Genomic DNA, 14,598 nt, shown 5'->3' on the forward strand with positions numbered 1-14,598 from the left:
TCTTTCTTCTCCTCTACACCTTTTCAGGTGGCTCCAAGGCTAGCCTGTGAAAATGCCCCACGTCGAGGAACAAGTCGACACACACACACAACTTGATATGAGAAATCGAGTAACTACACAGATAGAATTGCTGTGCACAAGGGTTTGGTCCGTGAAGAAGCTTGGTATCATGGGATAGTGCACATGCTAAAATTGGAGGTGCCGGACTGGAGGCGATGTGACACTTCTTCCAGGGGCGTGGAGTGCCAGGATGGGAGTTGGACCGATGGCTTGTGGAGAAGCATGCAGGGCTGGTTCACAATAGCGACCCAGTGATTGATCCAAGTCGTCGTTTTCCCCATCCATCGACTTCTAGACTGCAAGTCCACCCTGGACATGCAGGTGGGCATGCGCCGGCCGTCGTGCTGTTTCTGGATATGAAGAGCCGGCACTTCAAGGTGTGGTTTCCTGTAGAGTCATTGTCAATCTCCGCGATCTTCGGAAATCTCGGTGGTAACAATTGGGGCAATAGAGAGAGAGGAAAAATCTGTTATCGTAAGCCAGTATAAGAGCACCTTTATGTGCGTGCTCCCATGACGTGAATCCTCTCTTGGTGTCCTCACCCCTCCTCACACTCGTTTCCACGTTCTTTCTTCGCAGCAAAGACCAGACAAGATGCGTCCCAGCACCACCAGTCTGATGGGCCTCGTCGTGGGCACCGCCCTCGCGTGGCCGGGTTACATGTCGTCCTCGGGCAGTTTGCCGCGCATGCACTCTGCCCGAGGCCTGCCTGCGAGGGCCGACAAGAAGGGTGTGATGCTGCTCAACCGCATCGGTCCTGCGTCCTCGGGCCTGTTTGTGGCCAATGCCGACGGCACCAACGAGGTGGCCCTCTTGGACAGCACCTCGGGTCTCGACTACCACCCTTCCTTCTCGGCCGATGGTGAATGGATCACCTTCACCAGCGAGCGTAATGGCGACGGCAACTCCGACTTGTACCGTGTGCGTGCCAACGGCACCGACCTCGAGGAGATCATCGCCACCTCGGCCATGGAGGACAACGCCGTCCTTTCCCCTGACGGCACCCAGGTCGCTTATGTCTCGACTGCCAATGGCTACCTTGCCAACATCTGGGTCATGGACCTTGCCACCAAGGAGGCTCGCAACCTCACCAGCACCGCTCTGACCCAGACCACCATCAGTCGTGACGACAGTCCCTCTGGTCACTTCCGACCCAGGTTAGTCCTTTTTGCTATCCTCTTTCCCGTGCATCAAGTTTCATTTGTACCTTTCCCACCAATCCCGAGGCGTTTTGTTCAGAACAAGTAAGAAAAAAACCCGTAACTGATCGTTTTCTCAACAACAGCTGGTCTCCTGACGGCCAATGGCTCGCCTTCTCCTCTGACCGCGAAACGGCATGGACTGGCCACGGAAACGGCACCGGTTGGGAGCACACCCAGGAGCTGTCCATCTACGTCATTCGTCCCGACGGTACCGACATGCGCAAGCTCGCCGCGAAGGACGAGTACTGTCTGGGTTCGCCCAAGTGGTCCCCTGACGGCAAGCGCGTCATCTTCTACGAGCTGACGCGCGAGAACACCTGGGACTCCCACCGTCCTGAGGGCGTCGACAGCATTGTGTCGTCCATCGTCAGTGTTGACTTCGAGACTGGTCTGGATCGCCAGGTCCACGTCACCGGGGGCTCCCTCAAGGTAGGCCCTCAGTATGTGACCAACGACACCGTCGGATACCTGGTCAAGGGCAACGCCAATCCTGGACTGAACTACACTTCGGTAAGCATGATTCCCCCTTCCGGTGTTTCTGGTATTTCAGAGGCTACAAGGCAAATTCCCTTTGCCCCTGAAACCATGTTCCCTTCAAGCACTTGGCTGACGCTTGTTGTCCTGTAGTATTCTTCCACCTTCGCTTTCGTCAGCGGCCAGGGCGACTCGTTCCTGCGCAACCCCTCGTGGTCGCCCGATGGGTCCAAGGTTGTCTACGAAAGGCAACTATGGACCCCTATTCGCGCCATGGAGAAGCCGCTGTACAGCTGGGACTCGGACTGGGAGTACCGCTTCACCGACGTCTTCCCCGTCCTGTCCACCGTCACCAAGCGCTTCGCTATGACCCAGAAGCAGCTCGGCAATAGCGGCATTGTTGTCATGAACCCTGATGGTTCCGACCAGCAGGTCGTCTTCGACCCTACCGTCGCACTCGACCCCGCCCAGCTCAGCGTAGGTCTTGCCGGTGCCTTCGCCCCTGACTGGTCACCTGACGGCAAGTCTGTCGCCTTTGGTGTCGGCTCGTGGTTCCAGAGCCGCGCCACTACCACCGCCCGTCTCGCCCGCGCTTCCGCTACTGCCAACGGCTCGTTTGAGTACCTCACCGACGGCAGCTACAACGCTGGTTTCCCCTCATACTCCGATGACGGTACTAAGATTGTCTTCCGCGCTTGGGGCAACACGTCGTTTGACTGGTTGGGCATCCGCATGCTTGACCTGACCAAGAACAACTCCATTTCCATCCTCACCGAAGACTGGGACAACCTCCCCCACTTCCAGCCCGGCAGCAACTCGAGTCGCATCCTCTTCACCCGCCGCACCTCGTGCTGCACCGAGACGGCCAGCAACTACGACGTCTGCACGATGGCCGCCGACGGCACCGATGTCCAGGTCCTGACCACCAGCGGCTCCAACGAGGCTCATGCCGTCTGGAACTATGACGGCTCTCGCATTCTCTACTCGAGTGGCGAGTTCGGCTTCCGCGACGAGTGCGCCCTCTACGATGACACCTTCCAGCCTTACGGCCAGATTATGAGCATGAACCCCGACGGGTCCGACAAGAAGATGTTGGTCGACTCCCAATGGGAGGACTCCATGCCCATTTACATCCCTAATGAGTACCTCTTATAAGGAGGTTGAGGCAAAGTTATTAGTAGTTAATGAGAAACTTTCGATGTCTAATGTTGAAGGCTGAGATGCGCAGAAGTAAATAAAGCAAAGTAAATATAATGAACGACCAGCATTAATAATCAATCAGCGTGTCTTGAGTTATGACCTGTGACAGTTGTGTTGGATTGGTTTGGTTCTTGTGACTTGTAACTGGACTTCAGCTGGACCAAAAGGAAAAGCAGTCTTGGAATATTGAAAACAGATGGTGGTCATCAGGGTCTTAAGTACAGAGCGACAGGCGGTCTTGCTGCTTATCCGTGAAATGCTGACTCGCGACATTTTTTAATGTAGGTCCAACCCTGCATATACCTTGGCATGCTAGGGTTATGCCCAGTATAAGGTTTCTGAGGAGCGGGAAGTCCGGAAGTTGCTGACTTAACTTGGGGCCGGCCTCTATTATCTACTGGCCGAAAGGCCCCTCCCCCCCGGCCCCCCCCAGTACAATTCCCACATGTTTTCTTTGTGTTCCTTGATCGCGGCCATGTATTCGTCAGCAGTACTATTCCAGGTGCAAGCCAAAGGTCAGTAGAGACAAATGTTAAATTTCTCTAACCGTGTAAGCGCGATCGATTTTCTTGGGAGGTTTAAAATTGGAACCCCACCGCAGGCTCTTGTCGTACTTATTGGTTACAAATAATGCATTGAATTGCAGTGATCTCTGCAGGGTCCGGATTATCAAATGAGCGGACTTGGCCACAAGGGCCTTGAATACATCATGGAATGACCGGTGCCTCCGGATTCAGTATTGCTATAGTAAACTGAAGACTCTGACATATTGTCATGTATTATCACTGGGGCTAGAAAAAGGGGTCAACTGGTCCAACGGTTTGGAAAAGAAGGGAATAACGTCCCACTCCCACATGTAGGACACCCCAAAAATACCTTATCAACACCGCTAGCCTCAAACTTTAACATTTTTATCTTTACTAATATCGATTTAATCGTTACGAATTTTTACGTACGTCTTCTTTATACTAATATAAGTTAATATACCGAAGATAATATTTATCGAGCTCTTCAAGTAATAGCTACCGGTTAAATGTAACGAAACCTCTAATAGTCTAGCTGCGTAAACCACTAAAGAGTCTGTAAGGGTTTGTGCTAGTAAGTAAGTCCTGCTGCGGAGTCCTCAAGCATTAATATCGGGGTTTGACGTATGGAGTAGAGTGCTTTGGGTAACTGAAGTATTCAAGTAGGATAATCGGGAACAGAGTCGTCAAGGCAGTTTGCCTCACCAATGGGTTAGATTAATGCTTAGATTGATCACTGAAGTAGAGACTGTCTATCTATGAAATGCCTGGGAGTCCTGTCCCTTATATACCCATCTCTCCTTCACTGATCCCCACTTGGATATGTTGGATATGTAGCGATCCACATATCCACCCTTGTAAGTCACGTGACCCGGTCGGTTCTTTCCTTTCTCCGATGCGGGGTCCTGTATCCACCTGGCCTGCCAACGGGCCTATAATGTTGGTCTAGGGCCAACGGTTCGTAACAATCCTCTCCTCGTTACCAACTGCGGCAAAGATCCAGTTCCTCCACAACACGATTTAATACTTTACTTTTTTCAATCCGTAATTCCTAAGACTAACAGTTTGCAAGAGAAACTGGCTCGCAAGTTAGACACACGAAATTCGCAATGAAAAACGGATCTTGCCAAGCAGAAGTAGCTGTCAGATTGGGCACCTGGTTCCTAGGTTCAGAAATAATATGGCACTAGAGAAGACTATTGTCACTTAAAGTTCAGAAGGCGAAAGGAACCCCTCTTCTCAAAAGTAACACCAAAGTTACCGATGTCACGACCTGGGTTGCATCGCATTGGTAGAGACCTCGATTAGGTGCTATCGACGAAGATTCTACTCTAAGGAGCGAAGGAAAGAAGATCACAAACTTAGGTTTGAGGGAGCGCGACTAAGTCGTCCACGCTTGGCGGGGCTCCTGCAGGGGTTATGATTGGCTTCCCATCTGGCACTGCCATGACAGGTGTTCCAGCTGTAAGTCACCTGGTTGTAGTGAGTCTGCGAGGGTTGACCTTCACACGAAGGTCTGGTTGTCGTCGTACGAAGTTCGAGGCCCAGTTGACGCCGACGCGTCCAGCGCCACGGTCACGGAGCAGTCGGTTAGCCATAGCTTCAACACTATGGAGCCGGGGAGGAAATGATCGCGAATCTAGGTCAAGTATGTATTGTACGACCGCTAACTCTTCTGATTCCGTAAGCTTATGACTAGATTGTCGAGTATCGCGTCGAGATAGTAGTCCGCGTTTTCGGTTAGCTAGAGTTGTACGAGGGACATTGTAGAGTTGGGCAGCGCGTTGGATGCTTAATTCGGGTTTCGATTGAAGCGCCTGACACGCTAGAATCATGTCGCTTTCTTTCCAATTCGATCCCATCTGATACGAAAAGGTAGGTAGACCCACTGGTTAGGTGAATCCCATTCAATTAGATACTATAACGTTGCGCACTGCTGCATTATAGCATCCTCCCCCCTAGGTGCACGCATCACCATCTTGGTATGTGTAAAGATGTTAATTAAAAGGTTGTTCGTACGGTGCCAAGAAAAAGTGGCCAACTTGCTTGTGGGGTACGTTATATAAACCTTTACTTTACTGAATTCATTAAACACTTATTCTGTTAATTCCGATATAACAAAGCCTCTATAGTCTAGTTGTGTAAACTACTAAAGTGTCTAACCTAAGGGTTTATACTAGCAAGTAAGTCCTGCTGTTAGGGTCTTCTTCAACAACAAAGGTACCTGTGGAGAATGTGCTTAGGTACAGTAAACCCTGCTTATTTCTAACCATGTAGCCCCGTATATTGTAACTACTAATGCTAAAATTTGCATTTTTCTGTCGGTGGGATTTGGTTGAATCACCTCAGTCATATATATACAAGTCCTCAAGTTTAGTAAGCCACCAAGAGCATGCCACCATGCCCTAAATTCGAATTGCTGCTCTCCGCTCTGCTAACGCTTCAAAACCAGCTTGAATGGTCGCGTGGCTTGTCGACCGAGCCCGTTCCCGCCCACTAATGTGGCTAACTTACAACTGCACCCAACGCCATGCATCCTCCTAGAAGCACCCAGCACCCCGAAATCCAGGATCTCTCTCTTCTTGAATCCGCAACATATCGACTTGCACCCGATGTAGCTGTCGGCGCCGGCGCCGCCGTCAAAGCCGGACATGCAAACTGCACACTTCCGATATTCGTCCCCAGCCTCAAGCCCTGACAAACACCAAGCTGGTTAACAAAATCCAACGGCAGTGCCGCACCACTTGGCGACCCCGAAGTTGAATGTGAATGTGTCGCCGTGCCTAGCGAAGTGATAGTCGGCGAGAAGGAAAAGCCGGGGCAGCCAGTGTCATTCGACATGAGAAGAAGGGGAGTCCCGCTGTTCGGACAGCCGGGGAAAAGGGTGATGGTAAGAGAGCTGCTGCCGACTGCGATGTTGAGGCAATAGCCTAGATCCAGGTCGGTCTCGTAGTTGAAGGTGGGACGACCACATTGAGCGTCGCGGAAGAGAATGAATGCCATTTTGGGGATTGCGGTGGCTGGCTGAGGCAATGGATAAGCCTCAAAGTTTTTGATTCATCGTGACGACATTTTGAGATGAAAACTGCCAAAGTAGCGAGCAATGCGGACGGAGATGGGTTGCTGGTACACTTCTACGACACACGGATACATCATCGATCAGTTGACCAGGCAACTAATTACAAGACTGTGATTCATAATGAATGAAGCCGAAATTGCAGCGTCTGTTCGCGTTCAATGTTGCCTCTTCTCCACCGGTCTTGGGGGCGGTCGCGCGTGGTGTAGGTTGGGTAGCAGCCCAAGCGTTCGACTTGTTGAGCACTACTTATATAAGCAAGATGCCGACTTCAGTTGCCGAAATCCATATATGAACAAATGTGCAATCAACGGGTGTGCCTTGAAGCAACCCATGAAGCCGTAGGAAGTATTACCAGTTGCGCAACGTGCAAGTCTGGATTCAAATATTACATGGTTTGCTCAGACACGCAAAGGCGACCTATTCTCTCTTTCTAAATTTCAATTATAAGAGAACATCCGAGCCGGTGATGGAGATGCCAGCATAACTCATCTAGCTGCGATTATGACCTGAGAGTTGAGCCACATAGACGAGCGCCTATAAAGCCGCATAGCAAGAGGACTTAGTAACTATTATGCTATCGCGTTGAGACATATTGGAGAAGTAGGAGGTCTGGACTATACCCACTTTAATAAAAAAGGGGGTTTGACCATTCGTATCTATAAAATATCACCTCTGCAAGTGCTATGTTTCTGCTGACCTCACACTAGCTCGAGCTAGTAACAGTAATCGTATGTATATACCTCAACTTCCCGTTCAACAACCTGAACAGGTGGCTATCAGGCGCCATATTCAAGTGCTCAAAAACGCACAAAACACTAATCGTCCCGCCTTCCTCATCCACCACATATCTCCTCCCCGAGTTAGGCGGCTGGGTATTATTCGTCGGAATCCCCACCATGCAGGAATCGGTCGGCGAGCCATTGCCCGTGTACACCGACCCCTCGAGCCGATCACACGGCGTGCCCCAGGGGACCGCGGCGATGGCGCTGCCGTTCTGCCACATGTCGAGGTAGGTGTCGGCGGCGTGCATCAAGTCGTCGCGTGAAGACCGCTGCTCGGGGGGGATGACGGGATCCCAATTTTCCTTTGTGGCGTAACTCAACGTCTGCGAAGCGTTGAATAACCAAGACCCCGTCGTGGACACAATGCTGTCAATCAGATACACACCACGGCCGTCGGTTTGATGCCGGATCTGGGTCCCGATGACGTAGGGGTGGGCCGGATCGGTGATGATGAGCTCAGTGAAGGTGGCGCAGTTGACAAGGTCGATGGCAGTGTATTGGCGGTCGACGTGGAGGATCTTGCCGAGGACGCCAGTGGTGATCTCGCGTGACTTGTTGTTTTCTAGGTAAGAGAAGTTGTAGGGGTCGGCGCCTTCCAGGTACCCCAAGAAGCCCATGTTTTGAGCAGCGACGTAGCCATCCACAAAGGCGAGGAGCTCGGTGCGGTTGCATTCCGCGCTGGCTAGGTAGAGCAGAACGGGACTCAAGGCGAGAAGGGTGCTAAGACGCGCCATCGTGAGTACTTTTGGTGCGTGGATAGCCAGATTTCATCAAGAAGAAGCGTCGCGGCGTTCTATTGTTTGGGTTACCAGGGGCAAGGTAGGGAAGGACAGGGAAGGGATGCTGTCATTAATAGCCTTTATGATTTCGTCACATTATCAAGTGCCGGATAGTACCAATATATCTAGCACGGTAAAATGAAAGAACCCCGCGTTAGCACATGGGCGCATCTGCGCTCCGACAGAAAGTAACAGCGATTGAAAATCTAATTCTCTAGCCTAAGCCGATTGGACCCCATGTTTGGCGACTTGGTCGAGTATCAGCGTGTTGGTATGTATGTCCTTGGCGTAACGTCTCGCACATACATCCGGGAAACCCCTACATGTGGGACACCCTAAAAATGATACTGTATATTACAACGTATTGACTTTAACCTCTTTTTATGCTTATTATAACACAACTATAATGTAGTTTTCACCGTTACTAGGGTTTTCAGACTCGCTAGACTTATCTAGACTACCCTCAATTTAACCGCCTCAATTTGATTCTTCCGAATAGTCTTAATGTTAGTGAACTTCGAATTAGCGTTTATCTTCACTGTAGAATATTCACGTATCTTGCGATGTGACCATATTGTGGCCTTAATCTTACGGTAATCTGACCGTTCAGTGTGATGGATTAATTGTTATGTGTGCTGTCTGTCTCCTCTGCTCTGCTCTGCAGAGGGATTTCTGGCCAAGTCCCAGTGGCTGATAATCACGTGACTCTTGGTCTGTCAAGTAACCCCTTGTATCTGACATCAACATTCTACCTCCTAGCCCTACTAGCCTTAAGCTCTATCTCTATTGCCTTTATCTTTCGCTAGATAATAGCTAACTAGTAGTCCTTCTTATTAAAGCCCTTCTGAACCTTCCGAAATAGTAGCTGCTAGGTGTTTAGGTTACTATTAAGCTTATCTAATACTGTTACACGCAAAGGTGGTCAAAGATTTGTGAGGTTGTAAAAGCATGACATTCTATCTAGTCCTATGGAGCACGAAGGTTGGACTTAGTCCCAAAGGGCTAAGTCACGTGGTAACCTTGGTGGTCTTAGCAAAGTCCACCAAGGTTGCCTAACAAATACGTAGTCCTAACTACCCTTACTATCATAGTATCCTTTGAAAGTCTAACTAGGCTGTTTAACGAGTACTAATATATTCTTAAGGAGCTGCAAGCTTATAAGGGGCTTAGCTATACTCGATGGCTAAAGGCCTATTATAACAGCAGATTCAGGCAGTAGTGGAGGCTAGGCACAATCATTAATTCCGAATACTAATAAAATTTATACAAAGAATACTTGCCCTAAGTCCCTTGATGCTCCAGCACTATTTGAAGGGCCTGGAAGTTTTTCCGTCGTCATACCCTGACTTTTGTGACACCTATATATTTCTACCTACTAATAATATTCTTACTAGTTAACGCTACCAGACGTGCTTTTATATAGTAGAGGAGAAAATTCCACTTACCTATAATAGTACTAGTATCCCATTAGTTAAGGTAACTAAGCTCCTTCTTATAGGCTACCTTAAGAGGCCTAAAGGCTAACTAATATAGAGGCTAGAGAACGTAGGATATGTATAGCGGTAAGAAAAGTAAGTATATCTTATTTATAAGGCATAGGCATATAGATTATATTATTTCGTAGCTACTATACCTATCTAGGATAAGTACTCTAGTCTCTTTAGGGTCCTCTAGCTAAGTTAAAGGAATAAAGATCTTCTACAGCTACTTATTAGTTGTCACGACCTGGGTTGCATCGCATTGGTAGAGACCTCGATTAGGTGCTATCGACGAAGATTCTACTCTAAGGAGCGAAGGAAAGAAGATGACAACTTAGGTTTGAGGGAGCGCGACTAAGTCGTCCACGCTTGGCGGGGCTCCTACAGGGGTTATGATTGGCTTCCCATCTGGCACTGCCATGGCAGGTGTTCCAGCTGTAAGTCACCTGGTTGTAGTGAGTCTGCGAGGGTTGACCTTCACAAAACCTAAGGGTTAGTATCTGGAAGAGGGGCCAACGGATGAGATATAAGCGGGGAACAGTCCTTACTAATCCCCGCAGAGGGCCCTCTTGAAGCCATAGGAGCGAGAAAAACGCGTCTTTAACTCTAGGGACCGCTTTACAAAGCGATACGCCCAGAGCTTGCCGACGCGTCGTGTCAGAGAACAGAATGCCATAAGCACCGGTGGGACACCGGTGGGGCTCTGGTGTAGGGACGTGCGAGTCATGACACGATATGGAAGTCTTGGTTTGCGGAACAATCGGAGAAACTAGTGCTCCGCGGCTCCGACGCCGGGTTCTAGCTATCTATGTAAGGGGCGGAGGCCCGGGAAGAAGATAGAGAGAGTAGAGATCAATGCATCATCGTGGGCACCCCTACCTGAGACCGCCAGTGACTGTAAGGGTCAAGGGTAATGTCGATGCAATTAGCCTAGCCTACTCTACGAGTACTATCCATCTATGAAGAGAAAAACATTAGATACATTCAGTGTGGTGAACCCTTCTCCCTTTTATCCTTCTGTCCTCCCGTCTCGTCATTTCAGGAATCTTCGAGAATTGAAGCTATTCGGAGATTTCTGTGGGTCCAAGTGCTGTTGAGAATCTTCTGTGGGTCTTTCTGGCCGAAGGCGTCGCAGAGGCCACATACCGGTCATAGACCGTGACAGTGACCACCCGGTGCTACATAGGAGGGACGCCCGTTACTCCCCATCACTCTGTACTATTGCCTTCGGCCTAGCCGTAACCTGACACGTCGCGAGAATAGAGAAATGGCCATATCTTACACACCCTCTAGCCGGGGAGAAAACCCTCTTACATATAGGTCAAGTATGTGATCAATAGCTCTTTACCTCTATCTCGGCGATTAGTGTGCTATTCGGCCAGGTTTCGGTACGTGGGGTGCGACCGTGGATTCTATCGCGGAGGGAGGACTCGGGTACACCGTATAGCTTCGCTGCTCGCCGTTAGCTCATTTTTTAGTCGATCGGATAGCTCCGATAGCGAGGTTGAGTTTTAGCTTCTTAAGTTTGAACTGATATTGTGTTGTTGCTGAGGAAATAAGTGTTGAAGTCAAAAGGTTGGAAAAGTTCAAGAAGTGCGCGAATCGGTCTTAATCCACGTTATATTACTACAGAGTCTATATTTACTTCATATTAGTAAAAAGAAAAAGGCGGCTGAGAATCAGGAAAAGAAGGTCGTAAGTTAAATGGATAAGCATCAGGAATTTCGGCCATCCAGGTACCCGTTAAGTTCCCAGAAAATGAGTCCAATCACGATACTGAAAGCGAACTATCTTTTCTCTGGCCAGATGTGAAATGGTATAGCGACCATGAGGACGAAGTTGAATATGGCTGCGGCCTGTCCATTCTACGTTGCTTGCGTCCGGTCGACGGAATGGAGAAAGGAACTGTTAATTATCGTCTTAGAAAGTGCGAATGTCGAAAAATACGAACAAGTTAAGACTTAGTACAATGGGATGAGCAGTGACAACAGGAAGTACACAGTGGCCCCCCTTGAGCAAGATAATAGGGAACAGGATAGTTGAGTGGATCGGTAGGCCTGCAAGCAACTCCATGACGATATTTTGGGGGATTAATCAGTCTAAAAGGCACGGAGAGTATGAGGCCAGTAGGAATGTTTTGCTTCTACAAGGCGCTATTCCGGCATGGCTTTGCCTGGGTTATGTTAGACAAAGAAGCCGATACATCAAAGATCTTTCCGCGAACGGACCACAATACTGATGCCGTAAATTTAAACAACTGCCCAGCAATTAGTTATAGACTTGAAGTGCCAGCATAATCTGGATCGTCGCCTATATTCCTGAGGTAAATATGAGCCAGGAGTGAATTGGTAATTGCTAACCATTTGGCACTTTCAGTTGGACACTGTATTCTCGTCCACTGGAACTCTTGAATCAATTGAAACTTCAAGGGTAGATACATATATCAACTCGGTCTCACTCAACTGATGCATGAGGTTACAATAAGCTTAGCTTGGTATCTACATTTGCATTACTCTATACAGAGGGGAATAGTCGATTAGGGTTTGTGAGGCTGATACAGTGCTCACCATCATGCCCCAAGGTCTTTGCTCAACCGCGGAAATCTAAAAGATCCTTTTTTTAATGGTTATTCCAGCTATTCCTCATCGCAAATCGAGATGAAGGGCGAAAATACACCTGTGATGTTAATAAAGTTTCTGCAGGTTGCCAAAACCGAGTTCGACTTACTGCTCATGAACAGTTTTCCTGTCTTTGTGTCGTGAAGAACCGTGGTCGTAGCCGGCAATACTTCGCCGTTCCTGTCCTCAATAACCTTGGTCACCTCATAGCCGCTGAGAGTTTTCCTGATGCGTAGGGCTGTCGCAGCGGGAAAGCTGTTGAGAGGATCGTTGAAGCCGTCTAGGATCTGCTTGGCGATGGGGAAGGCAGCTGCGTAGATATCCCCGCTCGCGTCGACGTTTAAGTTGTCCAAGCTATAGTCGACGTCAATATGGTCGATTTTCTTTAGTCCGTGGTCAGGGAGTGGCTCGAAGACGTCGATCCCGCCAATGCTGGCACTGGGGACGTATATCAATCCGTCATGGCCCTTTACCAAGCCATTCGGGTATTTGAGGCCTGGTACCACAGTTCGGCAGGTGGTGTCATCGCAGAAAGACACATCGGCTTTGGCGAGCAATGGTGATAGCGCGTATCCCTGGCTTTATATTAGTTTAGAGTCGCAGCCATGAAGTTTGGTTACTCACCAGTCCAGTCTTGACCGTGCCATGATCATTCGTGTAGTAAAACCCGTCATGGGGTCCCCCGAGTGCGGTAACCTTGTTAGGTGTAGCAATCTGTGAATGGAAGAAAGTTTTGATGTGTTCCAGTGTAGTGGCACCTGCCCCTGTCTTGAAGAGCTCAACCGTGGAGTTCGCTCCCACTTTCGAATTATCCAAGAATTCGCCCGTGATTGGGTCTACCGATGGCTTCGTATTGATAACCCACAGTCGGATGTCGCCAGGTTCATCATCACTGCCTGCGAATCCGACCAAATGAAGCCGCCCATCCCCGTCAGTTCCAAAGAAGCCTGGAGTCTCTAGTGTGCGCATATCAAAGCTATCTCCGGATGGCCTTTCGAGGTCCATCACAACAATGGAATCACGGAGGCTTCGTCCAGACACATTGAACTTCCCACCACTAGAAAGCACGTTAGAAGCTGAGCGTGGCATATTGTTTCTCGTGGCAGACCCACTTTGGCAGGTACTCCTTGCGGGACAAGGAATCGGAGCAGGCAAGAAACAACTGGCGTGTCGATTCCGACAGCCACATATCTTCACATGCTTCCAGACGAGGCTCTTGGATTCGGCGATATGTGTATGGAAACGAGCCCAGGGGCTCGAGAGTTCTGCCAATGCCAAGACCAAGCTTCACCATACGCGGTAGCTCGGTCTGGTAAAGGATGGCAATGACGACCAGGAGACCATAAACGCCGAAAGATGACACCGTGAGGCCTACCATATTGAACGAAATCACAGAAGATTGGAACAAGTTACGAATGAGGGTGGATTGAAAGTTTGACAAGAGGCCACCATTGATCTTTGTTTAGTGCGAATATGCTGCACCTTGAAAAGGCGGAGTCACTTTGCAACGACAGCTTGCTTTCCAATGCGGCCATGTCGGGCTAAGCAAGAATTACTTACGGCTGATCACACCAAACGGGGCCGGTGGAGCCGAATCACCTGTCAGATTTGGCGATGCCGAGGCTAATGACCGTCAATCTGCGAATATATAATCTTCCTTGTATTCTCTATTATTTCATGGAGGATTGTGATGTTCATTGAGCTAAGTTCACCTCCGTCAGGTGTCACGGTAGAATGTTACCTATCTAACTAGTGTACATTGTTACGGAGTAACTAGGGCTCCGCCAGTGGACTGTGTGCCACTAGTCCTCTGTTATTATTCAGTTTCAAGTCAGCACTAATGTCTTATATCACATGTGCAATTTCAAGTCAGCTCTAATGTCAGCACTAATGTCTTATGTCAACAGGTGCAGTAGTCGTAGTCTTCAAATGAGACCTCCCTCGGATTTCTCTGACCCATACCCATGGGCCTTGAACAAGAAGAAATAAATATACTTATCAGCAGACGAATGAATTTCACTCGATAATTAATAAACCTAGGATGTGATGCTGTAAAATCTTCAGCAAGGTTTTGGCTTCCTATAGCTTACTATGGTAGAAACCAACGGTATATTTATGTGAAGGCCCCCCCCCAAAATGGGTTTTCTCTTCTCTGATGGATACTTCTGGTTTGATGCAGGATTTTTTAAGCCTTCGGCCCTACAATTGGTCGTACCTTCCCATATACGGTGTCTGTTTAACTTTGCAAATACATCTGTATACTACGCAGTGAAACACTCGAAAAACAGGAGATATTATTAGCGCAAGAAGGTAGCGCAAAAAAATATCTTGAGATTCAGTTCCCTGTTCGGCATATCTGTAGCATTTGAGATGGTCAATTCGATACGTTGGTTGTTGCCTAG

The 14,598-nt window shown here is 48.9% G+C and overlaps 4 protein-coding genes across 4 annotated transcripts; 1 reads left to right on the forward strand and 3 right to left on the reverse strand.

Moving 5' to 3' along the window:
- Positions 1 to 720: 720 nt before the first annotated feature.
- On the forward strand, positions 721 to 2,891 carry BCR38DRAFT_460766 (uncharacterized protein; the record flags this gene model as incomplete). The annotated part of the gene is made up of 3 exons (XM_040862449.1): positions 721 to 1,217; positions 1,346 to 1,772; positions 1,923 to 2,891. 3 exons carry the CDS (start codon positions 721 to 723, stop codon positions 2,889 to 2,891), a joined length of 1,893 nt encoding a protein of 630 aa, XP_040711307.1.
- Positions 2,892 to 4,964: 2,073 nt separating this feature from the next.
- On the reverse strand, positions 4,965 to 6,463 carry BCR38DRAFT_489315 (uncharacterized protein; the record flags this gene model as incomplete). The annotated part of the gene is made up of 2 exons (XM_040864380.1): positions 4,965 to 5,099; positions 5,975 to 6,463. The coding sequence occupies 2 exons, from the start codon at positions 6,461 to 6,463 to the stop codon at positions 4,965 to 4,967; spliced, it is 624 nt and encodes a 207-aa protein (XP_040711308.1).
- A 779-nt stretch (positions 6,464 to 7,242) lies between these two features.
- Positions 7,243 to 8,055, reverse strand: BCR38DRAFT_460767 (uncharacterized protein; the record flags this gene model as incomplete). Its single annotated transcript, XM_040862450.1, has 1 exon — positions 7,243 to 8,055. One exon carries the CDS (start codon positions 8,053 to 8,055, stop codon positions 7,243 to 7,245), a length of 813 nt encoding a protein of 270 aa, XP_040711309.1.
- Positions 8,056 to 12,159: 4,104 nt separating this feature from the next.
- On the reverse strand, positions 12,160 to 13,678 carry BCR38DRAFT_377014 (uncharacterized protein). Its single transcript, XM_040857359.1, has 4 exons — positions 13,309 to 13,678; positions 12,821 to 13,253; positions 12,306 to 12,771; positions 12,160 to 12,254 (listed from the first exon to the last, which is right to left on the reverse strand). The coding sequence occupies exons 1-4, from the start codon at positions 13,572 to 13,574 to the stop codon at positions 12,214 to 12,216; spliced, it is 1,206 nt and encodes a 401-aa protein (XP_040711310.1). The 5' UTR covers positions 13,575 to 13,678; the 3' UTR covers positions 12,160 to 12,213.
- Between the last annotated feature and the right edge of the window lie 920 nt (positions 13,679 to 14,598).

Source organism: Pseudomassariella vexata (assembly GCF_002105095.1).
Source record: "Pseudomassariella vexata strain CBS 129021 chromosome Unknown BCR38scaffold_16, whole genome shotgun sequence".
NCBI lineage: Eukaryota > Fungi > Ascomycota > Sordariomycetes > Amphisphaeriales > Pseudomassariaceae > Pseudomassariella > Pseudomassariella vexata.

Bases quoted from the DNA above. Each gene is read 5' to 3' on its own strand.
- BCR38DRAFT_377014 (XM_040857359.1), bottom strand. From the start codon at position 13,574: ATGGTAGGCCTCACGGTGTCATCTTTCGGCGTTTATGGTCTCCTGGTC. The intron at 13,254-13,308 runs GTGGGTCTGCCA...CGTGCTTTCTAG, and splicing joins CGCAAGGAGTACCTGCCAAA to TGGTGGGAAGTTCAATGTGT. The intron at 12,772-12,820 runs GTGAGTAACCAA...ATATAAAGCCAG, and splicing joins GCACGGTCAAGACTGGACTG to GGATACGCGCTATCACCATT.